At 42.6% G+C, this 20,347-nt stretch overlaps 1 protein-coding gene across 2 annotated transcripts in view; it reads left to right on the top strand.

Moving 5' to 3' along the window:
* The window catches only part of GALNT14 (polypeptide N-acetylgalactosaminyltransferase 14), a 1,917,720-nt gene that overhangs the window by 1,698,369 nt on the left and 199,004 nt on the right, over positions 1-20,347 (top strand). For both annotated transcript variants that reach the window (XM_069608667.1, XM_069608668.1), the window contains exon 11: positions 18,952-19,044. In XM_069608667.1, the coding sequence (XP_069464768.1) occupies positions 18,952-19,044 (93 nt within the window). The remainder of the gene's footprint in view (positions 1-18,951; positions 19,045-20,347) is intronic.

Consider the following 20,347-nt stretch of genomic DNA (forward strand, 5'->3'; position numbering starts at 1 on the left):
CCATTGTGTGTATCATACTGTGAGAAGTTGGTAGAAATATCTTCTCCCGATTGCTGCTCTAAGGTTCTTCATCATCGAAGATGGTGATGGGCATGGGCTCAGCCCATCGGTCCAAGCATCTGAGGAGGTGTTTTGATGAGGATGCACTGCAATACATGCTTTCTGTTTTGGAAGGCTTGAGTTTTAGACTATTGCCATCATCCATGCAGCTATGTATTTATTTTCATTTAGGATTTGTATAGTGCACCAAGTCCGAAGTAATGAAGGCGCAGGTCACATAAGGTACATGGAGATATTTGCACAGAACATGGTCTGGGAATCATGCAAAGATAAATAACAGAAACACATTACAAACAATAACAATGTGCTCATATCTTAGGAAATTTGCTTAGAACGGATGTGCTGCGGGAGACTCATTTATTAGCCTTGTGAGAATAACCATGTTTTGAGACATTTGCAGATCCACCGGAAGAATGTGTCTGCCCTTAGAGGGAGTGGTAGAGCGTTCCATTGTTTTTCAGCTATTACTGGGAAGCTAGACCCACCTGCTCTTTGTAGCCTGAATCTAGGTATAGAAAGGAAATGGTTCTCGAAGGACCATGTCTGTCTGATAGATTGTGCATTTTGGAATTTACTGGTGAGATATCTAGGAGCGGTACTGGTCAGGCATTTGTGTGCTATGGACAAGATTTTGAATAGAATGTGCTCACGCATTGGCAGCCAATGAAGGTTTCTTCTGGCTGTAGAGATGCAGTCGCTCTCTTATGGAGATTTAGGGCAACTCTGACAACATTATTCTGAATGGTCTGAAGCTTTTTGATGTTGGCTGTGGTCATTCCAGCATAGAGTGAATTGCAGTAATCTAGACTTGAGACTATCAAGGCTCTTGCTAGTGTGACACAGCTCTCTGTAGAGAGGAAAGGTCTACTAGCAATGATGAGTTTCATGGTATATGTTGCTGCTGAAGTGATAGCATTTACCTGTCTTGATAGTGACAGTGAGGTGTCTTAGTATACACACAATGTTTTCACTTCTTTAGAAACTGTGATAGTATCGCTGTCAATGATGAAGGAGTTGTACGCTTTATCAAGTTTATTCAGTAATGGTTGGTACCCAATCACGAGCAACCCTGTTTTGTCATCATTTAGGCATAATGAGTGCATGGCCATCCAGGTTTGGATGGTTTGGTAGATACTGCCAAGGTTGTTTGTGTCAAGAGAATAGGATCCTGATAGGGGATGAGGATTTGGGTATTGTCAGCGTAGTTTGTGTAGGAGAAACCCAACGAGTCTAGGTTGGCAATGGGTGGTTCTGTGAATATATTGTATAGCATTGGGGAAATGAAGGAGCCTTGGGGGACTATGTAAGAAATTGGGGCTGGCTTGATTGAAGCCGTGTATGAGAGCATTATCATATTTTTATTCAATAGAAAGGAGACAATCCAGGCTACAGCTTTAGGAGAGAAGTGGCCTGTTGACGAGAGATGTTGGCAAACTATTTAAGGATCTACTAGATCAAACGCCGCTGACAAGTCAAGAAGGATGAGGAGGGCAAGTTTACCTTTGTCTATTCAGTTCGTTAATCTGTATTTTCAAGTCTATCAGAGCTGATTTCATCCGGTGGCCGGGGTGGAACCCTGACTGGCAAAATCCTAGGAGTTTGTTATTTTCTAGATTTTTCTAGATGTAATAGGTGTATGCTGGTGACTCTGCGAACTCAAACATTTTGAAATCTACCTGCTTGCAGCCTGCTGTTGGAAATTCCAGCATTTAGCTTTAAAGCCCCAACGCTGAATTGCGCTCGCTTCCTGGAGGAGGCGGAGCGCGTTCACGATCACGTGACTGATCACCTGACTCATTCTGGGCTTTTACTCGAGCGCAAACCGCCCGAGCGGTGTGTATACTGGTGACTCTGCGAACTTAAACATTTTGAAGTCTACCTGCTTGCAGCCTGCTGTTGGAAATTCCAGCATTTAGCTTTAAAGCCCCAACGCTGAATTGCGCTCGCTTCCTGGAGGAGGCAGAGCACGGTCACGATCACGTGACTGATCACGTGACTCATTGTGGGCTTTCACTCGAGCGCAAACCACCCTTGCGGCGTTAAGCCCGCTGCGGGGACAAGGGCGCTGCTGTTTGGGCTGTTTGGCTGGTCGGCTGGGCACGAAAAGATACGGGAAACACCCCGGGGAAGTCACGTGCAATCAATGCGATCATTTTAGAGTACCACAGGTGGGTCACTTATTTTGAAAATCATTTGTATATCTGGGGGATATCCCAAAGCTAAACAAGTCATATGACCAAAGGATAAAAAGTCGCTAGGATCAGCCCGGATAAACAAGCCAACATCACCAGTTGTTATTTTTTTTGCACGTATGCTGGGGAAGGGAGACTGTTGGGGCTTGACCCCTTTGATTCCGCCCTGCGAAACAATCAAAAACTTAGATTAAAGTTCTAAGGAAAGGGAGACTGCTGGGGTTCGACCCTTTTGATCCCGAACACTGCAAACAACTGATATAACCTGACAACATCAGGGGAAAATATACTTACAGTCCCATTTGAAGGTTTGATAGCAGTGTTCCAAACCAACACACACACAATCTCCAAACACCTAATGACAGAAGTAGTGTTACCGACTAGATTGGGTGACCACCCTCTACTAAACAACCATATAGATGACTTAATACCATCCGATGACAATGATAACGAGTCGGTGCTAGTTAAGGAAAGCATGACTCCGAATCATGGAATGAAAGATTCTATTCGAGGAGCAGTACATGGTCCGTTCACGATAGAGGTCAAGAATGGCAATCAAACAAGGTGGGAGCTGCCACAGGAAGACATACAATTAGACTCAGAGAGCAATGAGATCAACCCACACAGGAATTATCTCATATTCCATCAAATTGACAGTACAATTCAAACGGACCAATCACCTCAGCCTCAGGAAAGTTTAGTTGACGCAAAGCAGACTAAGGAAGTTCTGGCCCTTATGGCAAATGAAACATCCGACGAAAATGATCAAGACTTAGAAGCTACAAGGGAAACTGACCTTTTAAAGGAAGATGTGTCAGAGAAGCCATCACCTGCACTAGATATAAGACCAAAAACAGTAGAAGAAAATATTCCTAAGGCAAAGGATTTAATTCAACTATCTGAGGACATTCCCGGGTTAGAACCCAACACTACGGTTGAAGATTTAGCTAAAACAGCGAAAGAAACCTTTAATGGAACGAAAGGTAAAACAATAACCCCTAAACCAATCAGAATGGACTTTATAAGATATACAGACCTAGAAAAAAAAATATGTAAACCCAGGACCCTATCCTCAGGGGATGTTCAAGACAGAAATAACCATTTTTTTGGGAAACAATCCTTACTAAACTGGGGGACAGGCATTTCTGGGAATGTACCCAAAAGGAAATTAACTCATAAAAACATCACGGCAAACGAAATCCCTGATGATGTCATGCTGGAAAACTCAATCTTAATAGATAAAGAGCCCCAGACTGTAGAGACGGCTGTTCAAACCATGAAAGGGGAAACCAAAAACCAGTTAAATCAAACAGACAATGACCAAGACTCAAACTTGAACACGCTACCATCAACGATAGAAGCACCTCAGAAAGAGGGGGAGATGACCAACAAACTTAAGACAGGGGGAGAAAAGTGTGAAAAGGATGACCTCCTGATGATTACAACAATGGCAGCGATACTGGCCCCTTACATGAAACTACACGAAGATGCTACGGATACTCTGAAGGACCACACTACATTGTTAGCAATGGTTCATTCTAAGACAATCTTCATTGAAGGATTCATATCGGCCATCCAAATAAATATGCAAAATGTTGAGCAAAGAATCTCCGATATGGGACACACCATCTTAGAACCAATTATGAAAGAGAAGGGAAACCGATGGAAAAACCCTAGGAGAGATTCTCTAGGTGGTTCGGACCTCTCCGTTTTTCAATCAAAAGAATTAGCAAAATTGCAACCACAAATAGAAGAAAATGCAAACGAAGAGCATTTGAAAGAACGTACTGAAAATATGATTGAAAAAGGGACCTTAGAAGACCTAAGTAATCAGGTCGAATGTCCAATCCCAACTCCGAGGCAAGGAGAAACAACTAAAGATACAATGGACACAATAAAAGGAAAGGAAAAAAATAAAGAAAATAATGAACTGGCGCCAAATACCTTAAAAATCCCTGCGGAAAACGAAACTCAAAGAGGAGCCACGGTGAACAACGATCAGAAAGTAAAACAGATCACAAAAAAAGGACAACACACACCTCAAAAAACTTTGGACCTTTCGCAGCACGAAAAAGATATTGATGTATCAAAAATGGATAAGCAGAACTCAAAATTGTGCGAAATCTTTAAAAAAAAGGACATAAAACAGATGGAAGGTATCACTGTGTCGCAACGAAAGGAGCAAATTGCCATGAATGATAAGAAAGCGAAAACTACTCAACCATTACAGATACTCAAAAAAACAAAAAATCAACCGCCGCGGAGGGTATGTAAATCAAATAAAAGCAAATCATTTTTCAAATGCCTGAGTACACCAAAGGAAGCAGCAACTATTGTAGTAAATCGAATCATTGGTAGCCAGAGAAAGGCCAATACGCAAATAAGTACGAGTCCAAAGAACAAAGAAGCAGTAGAAACGGATGACTCCGATCAGGAGTTAATGGATATGTCCGCTTACTCCATCTCGGACGACAACGTTTCAACTGATAATGACTCAGAAGAAGAGGAAATTGAAATAACTGATGAACAAATACAGACGGAACGACAAAGGGGAGTTAAACCAATGTTGGTTGAAAAGAGGATAATTGGGGAAAACGCAAACAAAGCTGAAACAACAAAAAAGGAAAATAATATAGTCAAGCCCGAAATTGCAAGCAAGAAAAAATTAAAGACAACGATGACGGGAAGCTCAAACACACCAGGCAAAAGTCCAACAAGAAACCTGTAAAGTCAAAATATAAACAGCCTCATACCTATTTTGGACATCAAGGAATACACCACAGAAGAAAGTGAGCAGAACAGTGGAACTGTTCATTTCCGGACTAGTCCCTTGAGACTACCGAAACGCAGATTAAACCTGGAAAAAAAGGGCAGAGGTCTTCTTTTGGAAAGATTAGTACATACTGATGATGGTCTTATCCTAAACCGGGCAAATGTCCTAAGGTTGTTCCACCATATATCATCCTTGAGATTAATCAGCTCTAGTGATATAACCCTGATAGAATTTCTTGACAAAAGGTATATGGATAGTATTCGGGTTTCTACATGCTCACAGGTCATTCACCAGCTATTACTATCCGAAGAGAGGACCATAAGAAAGATGGGGTTCAAGATAACCGAAAAAAACAATAAAGAAATAGAACCAGAGGTACTGGATCAAGAAACTATCTCAAAGAAAGCTTGTTTTCAAGAGGCGTATGATATGCATAAAAAAGCCATGAAACAATCGCAGGTAACCCAACCTCAAGACGGAGAACAGGAGAGATGGGTATGGTTGGCCAACCTAGCAGCAGGAAAAATGAAGACACTATAGGGCCGGAAAGTAACACAAAAGGAAACATGGACCCTTATTTCCTGGAATACAAGGGGATTCAACCACCTTCTAACAAAACATGAATTTGAAAAAGAGATGCCAGATGTACTATGCCTGCAGGAAACGTGGTTGAGAGAAACTCCCCTGATCGAAGGCTATTCAGTAAATATAAACCCAGCAAAGAAAGGAGAAAAAGGAAGACCAATGGCGGGTCTGCTGATAGCGATAAAAAACGACCTAAACTGGAATGTGATCCATTCTTGGAACTTGACTCCATATATTCAAATCTTAGTCCTGGAAACACTGTCGCCCCTAGACGATCAACACCACCAGCACGTTGTGCTGATGAATATATACTGGGTGCCAGGAGTTAAAGGAAACAAATCCCTTCCAAGGGACGTAGCAGAGGCAATTGATGATCTGAAAGCAAAATGGCATGACCCATGGATAATATTGGTGGGCGACCTTAATTGCACTTGTCTGGACAAAAACAATAAGGTACTCGAAGATGTACCAAAAATGGCCACAACCAAACACAAAAGAGGTGTCAACTGGAGGTCCACGTTACAATCTAGAGATTGCACAATCCTAAATGGAGTCACGTTAGGCGATATTCCAGGGAAACCGACATGGCGAGGGCTGAAATCCCAAGCCATTTTAGATTACGTGACAATTTCAACTAATATGTCAGCGTTTATTCAAAAACTTGAGGTGCAATCGACCAAGGCTAGTGACCACAATGCTATCAAACTTACCTGTTCTAGCTTTCTTCCTAACAACGTAAAGGAAATATACCCATTCAAGATAGAAATCAACACTGGGCGAACTCGAGTAAAAATGAATCCAGCCAAACTACCAACGCTGAAAGATAACTTGACATCCACCCTAAACGATTTGTATTTGCAACTACCTCTGCAAACCATCGATTATGTTCCACTGCTAAAAATCTTCCATACTAGAATTAAACCTGGGACTACAAAACCAATAATGTCACATCGACATATATTCGATCAAGCCGTGGTTGATAAAAAAAAGACTATGAGGAAACAGTTAAAATCACTGAAAGATTTGAATGAGGTAAATAAAACTGATAAAGTACGAGAAATAAAACAAACCTTCAGAAATTGGAGAAATTTGCACAAAAAAACAATGTTAAACCACGACTCCCAGGCAATGTTAAGAACGATATGTGAGAGAAATACAGCAGAGACGTGGGCCTTAATAAATAATAAAGAGACTTTGCAAGATCCCCTAATAACAAATCCAGTCACAGAGAAACAATGGCAATTATACTATAAACAGCCAGTTCTAAAACCTCTTACAAATGATTGGATTACACCAAAAAGGGATGAAAGTTTGCTGACCATAGACAGTGAGACATTAGAAGACATGATTAAAAAGCTAAAGAACTCTAGAGCACTGGGGCCAGACGGCCTGACAAATGAAGGTCTGAAAAAGGACCCGGCGGAATGGGCAAAAATTCTACATCCACTCTTTGAATATATCTTGGCTTCGGGGAAACTACCGACTTCATGGAAGACGAGCATTGTGGTGCCAATCTTTAAAAAGGGCCTAAGAACAGTCCCAGAAAATTACAGGCCAATTGCCCTTTTGGATGTGGTTGGAAAAATCTTTGCCTCCATTCTATTAAAATCATTGACAAATTGGGCAACACAAACAGGCCATAAGGATGAATGGCAATAAGGGTTCGTAAAAGGACAAGGCACACCATTAAACATCTTTATTCTAAATCTGTTGAAAGCTCGAACCCTGACCAACAAAGACGCAAAATTCTATATAGCTTTTGTTGACCTATCAAAGTCTTTTGATGCAGTTGATAGAGAGAGGATGTGGAGGAAACTAAAAAAATTGAATTGTCCAGAAATTCTACTCTACAACATAAAGGAATTACACTCGAACACCTCAATTAAAGTGAAATTAAATAAAGCCGGCCTGTTATCGGATACAATTCTTACGACCATTGGGTTTAAGCAAGGCTGCCCCTTGGCTCCAGAATTATATAAACTATATTCCTCAGATATGGAAAAAGCCTTTGTAGATATAAGATCCTTTCCAGCAAAACTTGCTAATATAGCAATTGGACGATTGATCTATGCAGACGACATAGTTTTAATCGATCAGACTCCTATATGTCTTCAACATCAACTAAAAGCATTAGAAACATATGTAGTCAAAAACAAAATGACCATCAATCCAGAAAAATCTAGGATTTTGACGTTCACTAATACCAAAAAGAAGAAGAAGATAAACTCACCTCAATGGTATTTAACCAACAAAAAGATAACGGAAGTGACAGCTATCACGTACCTGGGGGTTTGTATCAATACTGACAGATATGAAGCCCCGAGATGTCAGGATTTAAAAAACAAACTTGGAAACCTAATAGGCCAAGCTAAGATTCTACTGGCGCGATTTTCTCGATTTTCCATGAAACCGCTGATAGACTTCTATCGTGCAAAAGTAGTGGCAATCCTAACCTATGGATCACAAACCTCACTCCTATTGGACAACAAAATATGGTCACGTCTAGAAGGCAAGTTCTGGAGATCTATTTTGGGATTGCCAAAATCTTTCCCAATTCAATTAATTAGAAGAGAGCTGACACTATCCTCTCTGAAAGTCATTGTGGAGTGGAAGATATTGTCTTTCTACAGAAGATGCCTAGAACCGGCAACAAAGGGGGGTTTGCGGCCATAAAAAAGCAATGGCAGAGAGGTCGGAACCAATATTGACTGAATGGGCCAAAATATGCCAGATGATTCTTCTTAATTTGAATGAGACGGAAGAATCCTTCTTAAACAACCCAGATCAAGTGAAAAAAAAATGTACACCAGAGATTTGATTGATACACTGGACGAGCTCACTAAATATCGAGGCTATGAAGAATTCTGGGCAGTGTCGCGAAAACTGAATATACTACCCAAATACCTAACTCTTTTCCCCAATTGGTTCTTGAGGCAAGGCTTCTTAAAGCTGTGTTTGAATCTCTGGCCAAGTAGAACCAATCATTATAGAGAAAGAGAGAGAGACGACCCAAAGAATTGTAGATTATGTAAAAATGTCCTAAAAGTTGAATCACTGAAACATTTGTTGCTGGAATGCCCTACTGTGAGAGGTGAACGACAGACGTACTTAGGTCATATCTGGCAAGAATACAGATTCAAGGACATTGATCTTTGGTGGTCATACCTGCTGGAAGGAGATAAGATCTCAAACAATCTTGCGGTCATAAAATGTATCCAGTTCATCTTTGAAAAAATTGAGGGACAAGATGAACCTCTTGGAACAGTGAAAAGGACCAGGCATTTGCAGTGCTAAACACTAAGCAACATAAAAGAAAAGAAAGAGAAAGGAAATAAGAAACAGGCACTTTTATAAATGTCTATTAACATTTTAGCATATCTGCAGAACAGAAGTTTGGGAAAATGCTATCCTTGTTTTTTGGGCTATTTTTATTGCATTATTCTTGATTTTTAAAATGTTCTTTAAGTTTTTTTTTAACGATTGAATTAACTCTCGTCTTGATTTTGTATAGTTGAACTTGCTTTTTTGCCTCTCTCTTTTATGTCGTTTTCTTCTCTTTTATGTTGTTTTCTGCTCCTTGTCCGGTAAAAATAGCTCAAGGTTTTCTTTGTGTAAACCAAAGAGCTATAATATAAATAAAAAAATAAATAAATAAAATAGGCGGCTCTGTCCATAATTGTATGCAGGAATGGTACCGTCGTGATTGAGTGTTAGTTGGTTGGAATGTCCAAATCTGATGTGAGCTTTGTGAGGAGTCCCAAGACCCAGGCATCTTTATGGTTGGAAGGCACACAGCTAGAGACAAATTAAGCATTAAAAAGGGCAGTAATGAAAGTTGCCAATTCCTGGGTGCAATCTTTAATGATTGTGGATGGGTAAATGTCTACTTGGCATCTGAAGGGTTTTAGACCTTGGATGAATTTTATGGTTTTCCAGTGCAGAAACTGTGCTGAACTCAAACTGTTGGACCTGGACTGTGTTCAGTGCAGATCTCAGTTCACTTGAGTCTGGTAGTACTTATGTGGGGGCAAGTTTTTTTTCTCTAATATTTTGTTTTGGAGACCAGAGATTTTGGTAAGCAAGGTATTTTGTACGTTGGAACACCATATTGAGTCATTAGAGCAGTTAGCTGGTAAAGGGGCTTGGGATTCCAGTTCCCATAGTATGACAAAGAGCCTACGGGAACCAAAATTTGCTTTGGAAATTCTTTCATTAAAAGAAGAACTTTTAGCTAAGAGTATGGCCTGTTTGTACGTTTTCGCCATTGAGGTAGTTACCTCTGTTTGAAGGTGAAGTCTACATTTTCCAGCGACTCTCAGGTGATTGTTTAAAAGATGGTAATGATTTAAGGCTTGTGGTAAACCAGGTGTTTAAATGGGCTATGGGTTTTTGTTTTCAGTTAGTCAGTAGGGCTATTTCATTCATTGCTAGAAGCATGGTTTGGTTATATAATTCAACCAAGGTGGTAGGGTCAGTGTTTGGGGAGTGGAATGCTGTCATAAGTTTCAGGAATAAGAAGTCGGCAGAGACATTTTGAATGTTTCTCGAGAGGGTCTCTGGAGCAATTATGCATGGAGTCTTCAATTGATTATTAGTAGGTATGATGAATGAGATGATATTATGGTATGACCATGGGCAGGGCTCATTGGAAAGGATATTGATGGTGCCGTTAAGGTCTATTAACCAGTCTAGGATTCATCCCTTCTCGTGGGTAGGGCGAGAGATTTGTTGGGTGAAGCCGAGAGCTTCAATGGAATTAGTGAGCACAATGGCATTTAAGTCTAGTGGGTCATTAAATCCCAGATTTAGGTCACCTAAGAGCATGATTTTGGAGGATGGTTTGGTGTCTGACGAGAGGAGTTGAGAGATATAATTTGGCTGTACATTAAGTGAGGTGTCATGGTAGCATTATTGGAGAGTGATCATTTATTTGATAGCGACTCTCTTGATTGCTGTTTAAATTAGTATGATTTTCTAGTTAAGAGGCCATTTTTGGCTTTGAGAGCAACCCCCTTTCTTTAACATCTTGTCTGGACTTCCTTATGGTAGAGTATTTATCAGGTATGGCTAGGGAGAGTGCCAGACCTGCTGCTGCATGGAGCCAGGTTTCTGTGATGTCTTATAGTGTAAAAATACATCCATTCTCTATTATGTTATATTGCCCTAAGCGCACACACATTGAATCGCGCCATTGCGCCTTTCGAACGCCATCGTTTTGCTCACTTTAATGGGTATTCATTCCGAACGCGGTAAAGATTCACAGAGTCACCACTCCAAAAGCCCTTCCAACATGCTCCTGCACAGGAATGCTAAATCTGCTGAGTACATTGTTTGTCTTTAACTTAGAGTCTTGAAGAACTGGCACGCACATAGCTAATCTGTAAATTAGGTGCCTTCCTGTCTTCCCGGACTCTCTTGATTTCAGCAGCTAACTATGAATGTGCGTCTAGCTGAATAAAGATCCAGGTTATTATTGGATATGAGATCAGTGATGTCCAAGGCGTGAGATAGGAGTGACCTAGTATTGAATAAGGCTCCATTTAGCAGTCTAGGCGATGATTAGTTGGTAGAGTGTTTACTGTGGGATGGGGCTAACGAATGGGCATTGTTCTCTGGCACAATTGCTTACCTGGATGCACTATTCTCTGAAACAATTACTGAAATGGCCACATTATTCTTTGGAACAGTTGTTAAAAAGGGCATAACATTCTCTGACACAATTGCCAACAGTGGCACATTATTCTCTGGAACAGTTGTTAACAAAGGCGCAATATTCTCTGTCACGATTACTTACATCGGCACAATATTCTCTGGAACAGGTGTTAACGTGTGTGTATTATACTCTGGTGAAGTTACTGATATGGCCACATTAGGTGACATGATTGAATGTGATAACATAGGCACAGTAGATGACAACACAAACAGTACCGAGATAGTAGGCAGCAAATCTCAGTACCGAGATTTGCAAGGCAGCAATTATACTTTTAATGGAGGCATAGAGTGAGGTGGCATGGGAGCATAGTACTAAGCATTTCTCTTTTCAGGAGTTGATATTCCCTACCAATGCAGTAATGATAATGCTACATTGGGAGGTTCGAGCAATATTTTTGCGATTGTCATAGTGGGATCGCAGAGACGGGTAGCGCATGATGGAGGTGTTGCAGGAGGCCTTGTTGTTGTGGCTGCTAGGCTACAAATTACCAATATTCACAAAGCGCTCAACTTTTGTGAGACATAGGTCGACGTAGCAAAAGCTATTTTGCAGGAGCGGATCTTGTCTAGTGTTAATATCGGATATGATTATGTTATTAACAGCGATTGTTGTGCAGAGGATCGGTCGGTAGTCGGGAGCTCTGTGCACCTAAATGGCATTCCTAGCCTTAGGGTGTGTGGGTTTGGAGGTGCTCATGCCACAGGGGCAGCTGTGTGTTGAGAGCATAATATTCCTTTCAACGATCGAGTGTGGTGAAGATATGAGAGGGCAGGAAACTTTTGCTGATGGTGGGGTGGCTTTACCATGTGCATGTGTCAAGGTCTCATGAGAGTTGCCAGACTAAGAGAATCGAGGAACAGGGTAGGGTGGATAGTGTCAAAGTAGGGTAGAGGACATTGAGAGTGAGATGTAACGCTTAATCTGATCTGTAGCTGGTTACCTGGGAGAGGCGTTAGTCGTCAGGCAGCTTCCAGCAGACTGACAAGGCCGGACAGGGGAACACATGATGGGCCTTCTCAGTGAGCCTTTGCAGGGGGTTGGCAACGCCTGCTGACTTCAAGGTCTTCTGTAAATATCATTGTTGTTCCTCCTATCAGAGGAGGCTGAAGGAAGGCTTTTGACTGTGGATAATTTGGTGGCCATTTTCAAATGGCTTTCCGGAGCGTTATTCATGATGTTACACAAATATTGAACATCCGATGCAGGCATTTTGTTTTCAAATTGCAGCAGGATTGAGCTAAGCCACTCACAGCGTACCTGCTTTCTATATCTGCAAGGTATATGCAAGCGGTCTCGCTGATTTGGGATGGTTGCTTGTTTCTTGCTGTTGTTGGCCTTGTGGCTGATCCCCTGATCCTTGGTGGAGCTAGCCCATAGAGAGCAGGGCTGGATACGGGAACACACGTGAAAGGCCTTATCAGAGGGATTTTCAGGGGGCCAGATTGTGTGCAAGATACCTTTTTTTTTGTCTGGTGAGTTAGTTGAAGGGTTGTTTGTCAATGTGTAGATACATTGGGCCTCATTACGTAGTAGGAGGTAGCCATGGTGCTATTAGCACCATGGCTACCCCCTTACCGCATTCCGGGTCCGGGTTCCCGAAATAGGGATTTACCAGGTCATTCCAACCTTGGAGGACCCGGTAAGTCCCCATTTCGGGAACCGTTCCCCATTCCCATTCGAGCCCCCATAGGGCTCAATGGGAATGGGGATCGAGCTAATAACGGTACCGCAATTTGCAGTACCGTTATTCGCTCTGAAGTCCCTTAACGGGTCCCTTCCATAACGCCTGGTAAAACCAGGCATTAAGGAAGGGACCCGCTAAGGGACCTCAAAATAGGGTTGTAAGGGATTACCGGCACCGGTGTCCTTACCGGTGCCGGTAATCCCTTACCACCTACCTCGTAATGAGGCCCATTGGGTGTTATCTGCATAGTGGTAGCTTATGAGGCCAGAGAGTCTGATGACTTCCAGCAGCTGAGTCATGTATATTCTTATTAGGAGAGGTGACAGTTTTGAACCTTGCAGTACCCCACAGTCCAGAGGAAGTGATTCAGATGTATAAGGGGCATTAATAGTAGTTTCAGTTCTGCTGGTGAGGAATGAGATATTTCAACCTAGGGCCACTCTTCTCTTCCAATATCTCCCGGTCATTTTAGAAGGAGCTTATGGCTAATGGTGTCAAAGTCTCCTGAGATTTCCAGAAGAGTTAGCAAACTATAAGGGTTGTTGCAGCATTGTTCTTTATGTGACGAATCCCCAGATTTTATCACTTCTTCCTTAGGGTAGAGCCCCATCCCATGAGGCCAGGGAGGGGAGGCCGCAACCCAGTCGTCCCTTGTGTGTTAATCAGTGGGAGGATCTCATGGGGAAGGAAACCCCCTATGGGAATATTGATGATCTGGGCAGAACATGGCATCCCCATAACCCACCTTACCGTGACACACCTTACTATCCCCATGACACCAGCACTATACTTAATATTCCTATATGTTTTTGCAGATCTATTAGTATAGGAAGTACTGAGACGAGGAAGAGTGTAGTCTCCACCAGGGAAGAGTATCCTATAAGCACTGAGATGACAGAGAAACCAATTGTCCCACTGGAAGGTCTCCAAGTTGGTACTAAGACGAAGAAGAGGTGCAAAGCCATGCAGATGGCCCCGGAGAACCAGATGGAGCGTTCTAGCGGCCTCAGAGGAGGTATGAAACAACCTTTCAATAAAAGAGAGGAAGGACAATCAATGTTGTCAGACCAGCCCTGGAGGAACAGAGAGATTGGAAACTGGACAGACCAGAGAAGCCAGAAGAGCAGAGACCAGGACGCCTACCTACAGGCAGAAGTGTCCTTGGAAGGTCTGCCGTGGACTGACCGCAAAGGAGGAGAAGCAACGGGCAACCAGCCCATCATGGAATCTTGTACCGGTGGTCAGCAGGAAACATGCTGCCAGAGAACAGGGGGCTGCTGTGGAGCTGCCGCAGTGCCTGGAGAAGCCAAGAAACACCCGAACAGGAATGCAGAAACGCCCACAAATAATCAGAGAATGCTGGGTAAGCACCCTGCAGAGCTATGGGTGGCTGGGATGTTTGGTAGGGCCCACGAAGGACAGAACATTTAAAAAAGATGGGTCTGGGACCCACAATCCATAATGAATAGACTCCTGACCTCCTTCCTCTTGGCAGTACCTGGCAGGGTAGTGAACCAGCACTGCCAAAACCTCAAAAAGAGGAAAGACAGGTCACGGACCCACACCCAAAGAAGACAAATCTCTTAAATCATCTTCTTCCTTGCAGTACCTACCAAGTTCTGTCCACAGCAGAGAAAGAAAGAAATAGAATTGAGAAACCAGTAGGAGATTTGCAAGCCAAAGCAAAGGGCCAGGGCAAGGGAAATATTCCCCCTGGCATTGTGGACTTCCTGACAAAATAGAAGAAGAGAACTGGAAGAGAGTAATTCATCCCGCCTTCGTAAACTGTGGTATTGAATCTGGGAAGGGACCAAGGAAGAGAGTCATTCCCCCCACCACAGTGAAACTGCAAGCCAAGTGAGATCAGGGGAAGGAAGCCATTTCCCCTGGTGTTGTGTGCCATGAAGTCAATAGAGATCAGGGGAAGAAATCCATACCCACTGGTGTTGTGTATTGTGAAACCAAGCACGAGAAGGCCTGGGGAATGGATCATTTCCCTGGCACTGTGTTGAGGACATCCTACCTGGAGATGGGAGATATTCTCCCCTAATAGTGAGGAAAACTATGGGCAATAAGGAATGATGTTTCAGCTGGAATTTTGTATTGTATCCTGGAAAGGAACTGAGACCTGGAGTAGGGAGTAATTCCCACAAGCGCAGTTCCCACCTGCTAACTGGAACTATAGGCCAGTGTTCAGAAGAAGGCGGTCATTCTTCTCGACCAAGAAGATGCAGTATCTCTTTAGTCTAGTTGCTAGTGTAAGGAATATACATAGGCATGTTGACACACAATGGTGGACTTTTTTTCACTCACTTGGACATTCTGGCAGATTCCTTAGTTCCTTACTAGATGCAGAGAAACCCCTCTTAAAGTTAGGAAGAGATATATTATCTCTTTTTTTTTACCAATAAAAGTCTATGCCAACAATCATGCTATCTGTGTGCCTGTCCCCACATTCTACACCCTTACATTTAGCATATCCCATTTTGAGCACAGGGTTGATTCCCTGCCCCTTATAGCTCTGAAACCTTGCTGTGCCTCGTGAAGCAGGTGATTTGTTTCAGTGAAGTCTCTCAGTTGTCTTTTCAGTATTTCCCCAATGAAAGGCTTCTTCGAGAGTGACTGATAGTTTGCAGGGACATTTGGTTTAGCTACCTGCTCTTTGTGGAGTGGCTTGACAGAGGCTGATTCAATTTGGAGAAGGATGATCCTGGTGGTGATTACGCTTTTGAGGAATCATAAAATACAGATATCAGTTCTGAATGTTTCTTGAGAATTATAAATAGATTGGGAATCAGGCATCTTCCACAGATCCTTGAGTCGATTGTAGATAGTGGACAGGAATGTGGTTGAAGGTGGATAGCAACAGGGAGAATGATTTCAGAGGCGGTGTCACCATGTAGGGGTTAGGGATGTGCCGGTCCTTTGTTGTCCAAGGTATTCTGTGCTAAAATGGGGAAATGTTTCACGATTAGATTACATAGTTCCAGGTTTGGGATAAGGGATTTGTTGCAGACTGCTGGGATTTACGTTCTTTAATTCTATTATGGAAATGACATCTGATCCGGCAGGCCAGATCGGGTAGTAACATCCCAGGCCTAAGTTATAAGCACTGGGTGCCGTTACCACCGAATCTGGCCCACCGGATATGGTGGTATGCCATTAGCAACTGCGTTTTCCAGGGTTGGATGTAAAATGGCGGGGCCATTGAAGAAGCATTCAGGCAGCTCAGAATGTGGGCTTGGATCGTGGGATTCAGCCCGTGATCTGAGCAACCTGATTGATTGCCTCTCCTGCAAATGGACTAAAATAAAATGTCATACTAAGAACAATATATGAGAATATTCATCTATGAGCAGCGTCTTATTCTTCTGAACAAAGTCAAGCAAATTGCTCCTACTAAAATGCAATCCATCACGGGGTCATAGTCTGAGTTTCTTTTTAGTGACTTAACATTTTGTTTCACAATGCTGGATGGGAGCATTTTACTTCCTAGCTATTCAAGAGTCACATTCCTTAGATCCTCCTAGAGTTTGCAAGCAGCAAATTGTGGAACTCTTGTAATTATGTTGTTATTCCTATTCTGCAAGCTGTTGGCCACCATGGTCTTGACAAATGTAGGCATTTTTCTAACATTTTAAGAGCGTGTTACTAGAGATACTGTCGGTATACTTTTACCCCACTCCTTCTCTGAATCATCTCTGGACTTCAACTCTTGAAGAAGTTTTAGTTTGGACCCTTTTGAGAGAGCAGTCCTTTCCAAAGTACTCCAGTTGTGAGATGAAGAAAGGTAATCAAAGGTAGGGGCAAACTTTACTCCCTAACAATCCCCAGGGCACATTGGGGGTGACCTGCTGCTGGAGCAAGACCTACCTCTCTGTATGCCATACTGTACCCAGGACCTGACCATGCTGAACGGCTCCTTCGGGTGTGTGCTAGCCTCCCCCATGTTTGGGACCTTGAGAATAAGGACTACTCTTTCCCTGAGTACATGGATTGGGTCTCACATCTCCTGAGAGCCAGGAAAGCCACGATTCCTGCTATTCTGTCATCAAACTGCTGTGAACCATCATTTGATCCCCTTCAAAACCAATCCAACGAACGGGACCTTCTGTATCTGCATTTGACAGTCACCGATCTTGGCACCCCAAAACTACATGTTTGATCAAGTTTGCTGATGCACCACACCAGCTTGAAGAGTGTTGTTGCCGCAGCTCAAACTGCTGTTGGAATCTCTAGCCTCTTCATTACCAACCGAATTAACAAACCTTCTGGCCTTGCTGTTCTTCTTGACTGCATCCTTACAGCACTGCATCGAACCGAATAGCCTTGTACATCCTGATATCAGCACATCTGCCATCAAACCACGACCATCAAACTGAACCTGGTGATTTGCATGATTCGCATCGCTCGTACATCGCTTCAAATGGCAGCAATTTGACCCTGACTCGACATCTGCCTACCATCTGGACAACCAAAGCTGCTGCAAGCAAGCCTGAATCAAACTGTGACTACAGCGTTGAGCAGTCTGGTTCACTGTTGTCGAAACCCCATGATACTGCAAAGGTTCTATTGTGTGATAACTGCCCCCTTGGTCCATTTCCGACCCTAGAGTCTGGCTGGGCCATTTTAATTTCTTTTCCTACAAGTGTATATCCTTTTCGAAGATCATTGTGCTTTTCATTGCCCTTTCTGGCCCTGTCTCATGACCCAGAGTGCAGAATCTTCCTATCATTTACATGCTGTGCTCTTTCTACAGGGGTGTAGTGATTTCTTTTCAGTTATTATTGCATGTAGTGTGTTTATTTACATTATATACCATTTTATAGAGCCTTGATTGCACATTGCTTTATTTTGGACTGTGGTAGGTTGCTGTTTGGGGTACTACTGTTTCACTTTCCTCTTGGGAGTGTAGCCTTCCCTCTACCTACATTTCTACAAAAGGCAAAAGAGGTATATCACCTAACTGCGCCTGTTTTCAATTACCAATAACATATTTGAATTACATTTTCAAAAGTGGGGTTTCAGACATTTCCTAAATCTTATAAGCAAGCGTACTAGCCGTCTCTCCTCCTGGAGTTCATTCCAGGTCAAGACTTATTATTTAGGAATAAATAGTGAATTAGCTGAAGGATGCCTTGCTAGTGGGGCAACCCTTCTTTGTTTTGGTTATTAGGTGGTGCTGAAACTATTGCATTAGGAAGAGATGACATCTGAGGAAGACACACAGCTTGAAGTTGTTGTTTGCATATTTACCCACCGATTAACTGACCCTGGCCAGGCTAATCCCTATGGCCGTTCCCACCCACTATGCCCCTCCCTGCAAAAAACAAATGCTCTTGGTATCTCTTTGCGCTAGTGCTATCAAGAAGTAAGATCCGACTTTGGTTTGCCAGTGTGATTTCTAAGCATTCTGATTAAAGTGAATTTCTTAATTTCAGCTGTAAATGTGCTAGTGGTGTAATACAAATGTCCTGACCAAGTGTGCCTTCGGCCACTTGATTAATCTTCTGTTCTTTGCCTTACAGTCCAGCTAATAAACCAGCTTTGACAAAGCTATCAGTTCTGACATGTCCATAGGCACTAGATAGGCATTTGCCAAGCACTGCTATCATATTCCCAGGTTATCAAATTATTCTCCAGCTGTTGCCGTTTTATGGCCAGATTGGACTATTACGGCAGTGCCTGACAAAGTCCTATCCGATGCCTTAACAAAAGCCAACACGAATGACTTTGCCAATGCTTGTTTTTCCAGCCTCCGAGCTTGTAGTACTTAAATTACAGTACACAGAAAAGGTTTACATTAAACAACTGAAACTAAATGTGATATTTGTTCTGCTTTAGTAGAGCAGTAAAACTGCATAATATATTAATTGTAGTGTGCAGTAAAATAACATCTGCCTTGTTTGTAGTTATGTTTCAGAACAGACTCTTTCCTTTTCAGGAACACCAAACGCACAGCTGAAGTGTGGATGGACGAGTTCAAACAGTATTATTATGATGCCCGGCCGGCAGCTCAGGGAAGGCCATATGGCGAGTAAGTATCCCCCAGCTATGTGTAAAGTTCTCTTTGACTGCAGTGGACACATTTATGACCGCATTGCATCTGTATATGTTCCAGGAACCACACAGACGTTTGCTGACTGCTGCGATGCAATTGCTCTGATTTCTGAAAGCGTGTCATCGAGGTACTTAACATATGCAGTCACGCCTCCATACATCCGTCACTTATCCCATGTCAGCCCTCTGGGCCCAGTAGGGATTTTGCAATCAAACAATAATCTTCAGTGAAAAGGTGAAGCTTAATAGACACGATTTAGTCTATTAGTTAATGCCCACATATTGTGTGCGTGTTATTCGGGACCAGAGAAAAATTGCAGATCTCTTGAAGTGAGTGAATGGTTTGCTGTGTTTTTTAGGCTCCATGTGATAATATCCCAGCAAAAATGTCGCCATACAAGAATTTTGTTGTTATTTTGCGGCGGTATTACCATATGGAACATGCAGGGGACACCCCTGCAACCCCCATATTTTTTTAAAAGGAGCTGGGGTCACCCCTGCAACCTCTGCTCCCATTTACCCCATACATGTCCCCAGAAATAATGTTGCCTATGCTATTTATTACCTGTTACCGTTTTTTATGGTGAAAGGTCGAATCAGTGTTATTGTACCAAAGATATCCCCAAGGTGAGGCACGGGCTGGTATTTGGATGCACACATTTCCATTGTGTGTTTTCTGCATCATTTGACACATCTCAGTGAGGGTGCATTGCCTGCATGGGACACTAGGGGTTGGCAATTTTGGCATTTTGTTTATTGCAGAGGATTTTTTTTTTTTTGTGTGTGATCTGAAACATAACATACACAAAAACAAAATTCAGTCCAAAAACTCAATGTAATGTGGCAAGACACTCCTTTGCCGACAATACTTTTGGAAAAGTCCCCAAACTGACAATTTCTCCACGTGGGCAACATGTGGCCGGAATCCACCAATATTCCTGCAGAAAGGAATTCGCCATTTTGGCCCATGCCTGCATGACACGGATAAGCTCTTCAGAGGAGGTGCTCGAGTTCTGACAGCATTGTAAGGGATCAGAGTGCCAGGTTGCAGGACCTAAAACTGCATTTGCTATGTTTTATCTTTTGTTAAGTATTAGTATTTCTGCAATAAGTGGTTAGCATGCAAAATTATACATCAATCACTGATTAAATAGATCATTGATTTTGATCTGAGCATAACACTTTCCAAAAAGGAGGACGTTTTGAGAGAAGAAATGGTTCTCGGCAAAATAAGCTGTTGCACACGAACCAAGATCGACCAATGCTCACCTCCTAGAGAT

Source organism: Ambystoma mexicanum, chromosome 4q (genome assembly GCF_040938575.1).
Source record: "Ambystoma mexicanum isolate Mex_15411 chromosome 4q, UKY_AmexF1_1, whole genome shotgun sequence".
In the NCBI taxonomy this organism is placed as follows: domain Eukaryota; kingdom Metazoa; phylum Chordata; class Amphibia; order Caudata; family Ambystomatidae; genus Ambystoma; species Ambystoma mexicanum.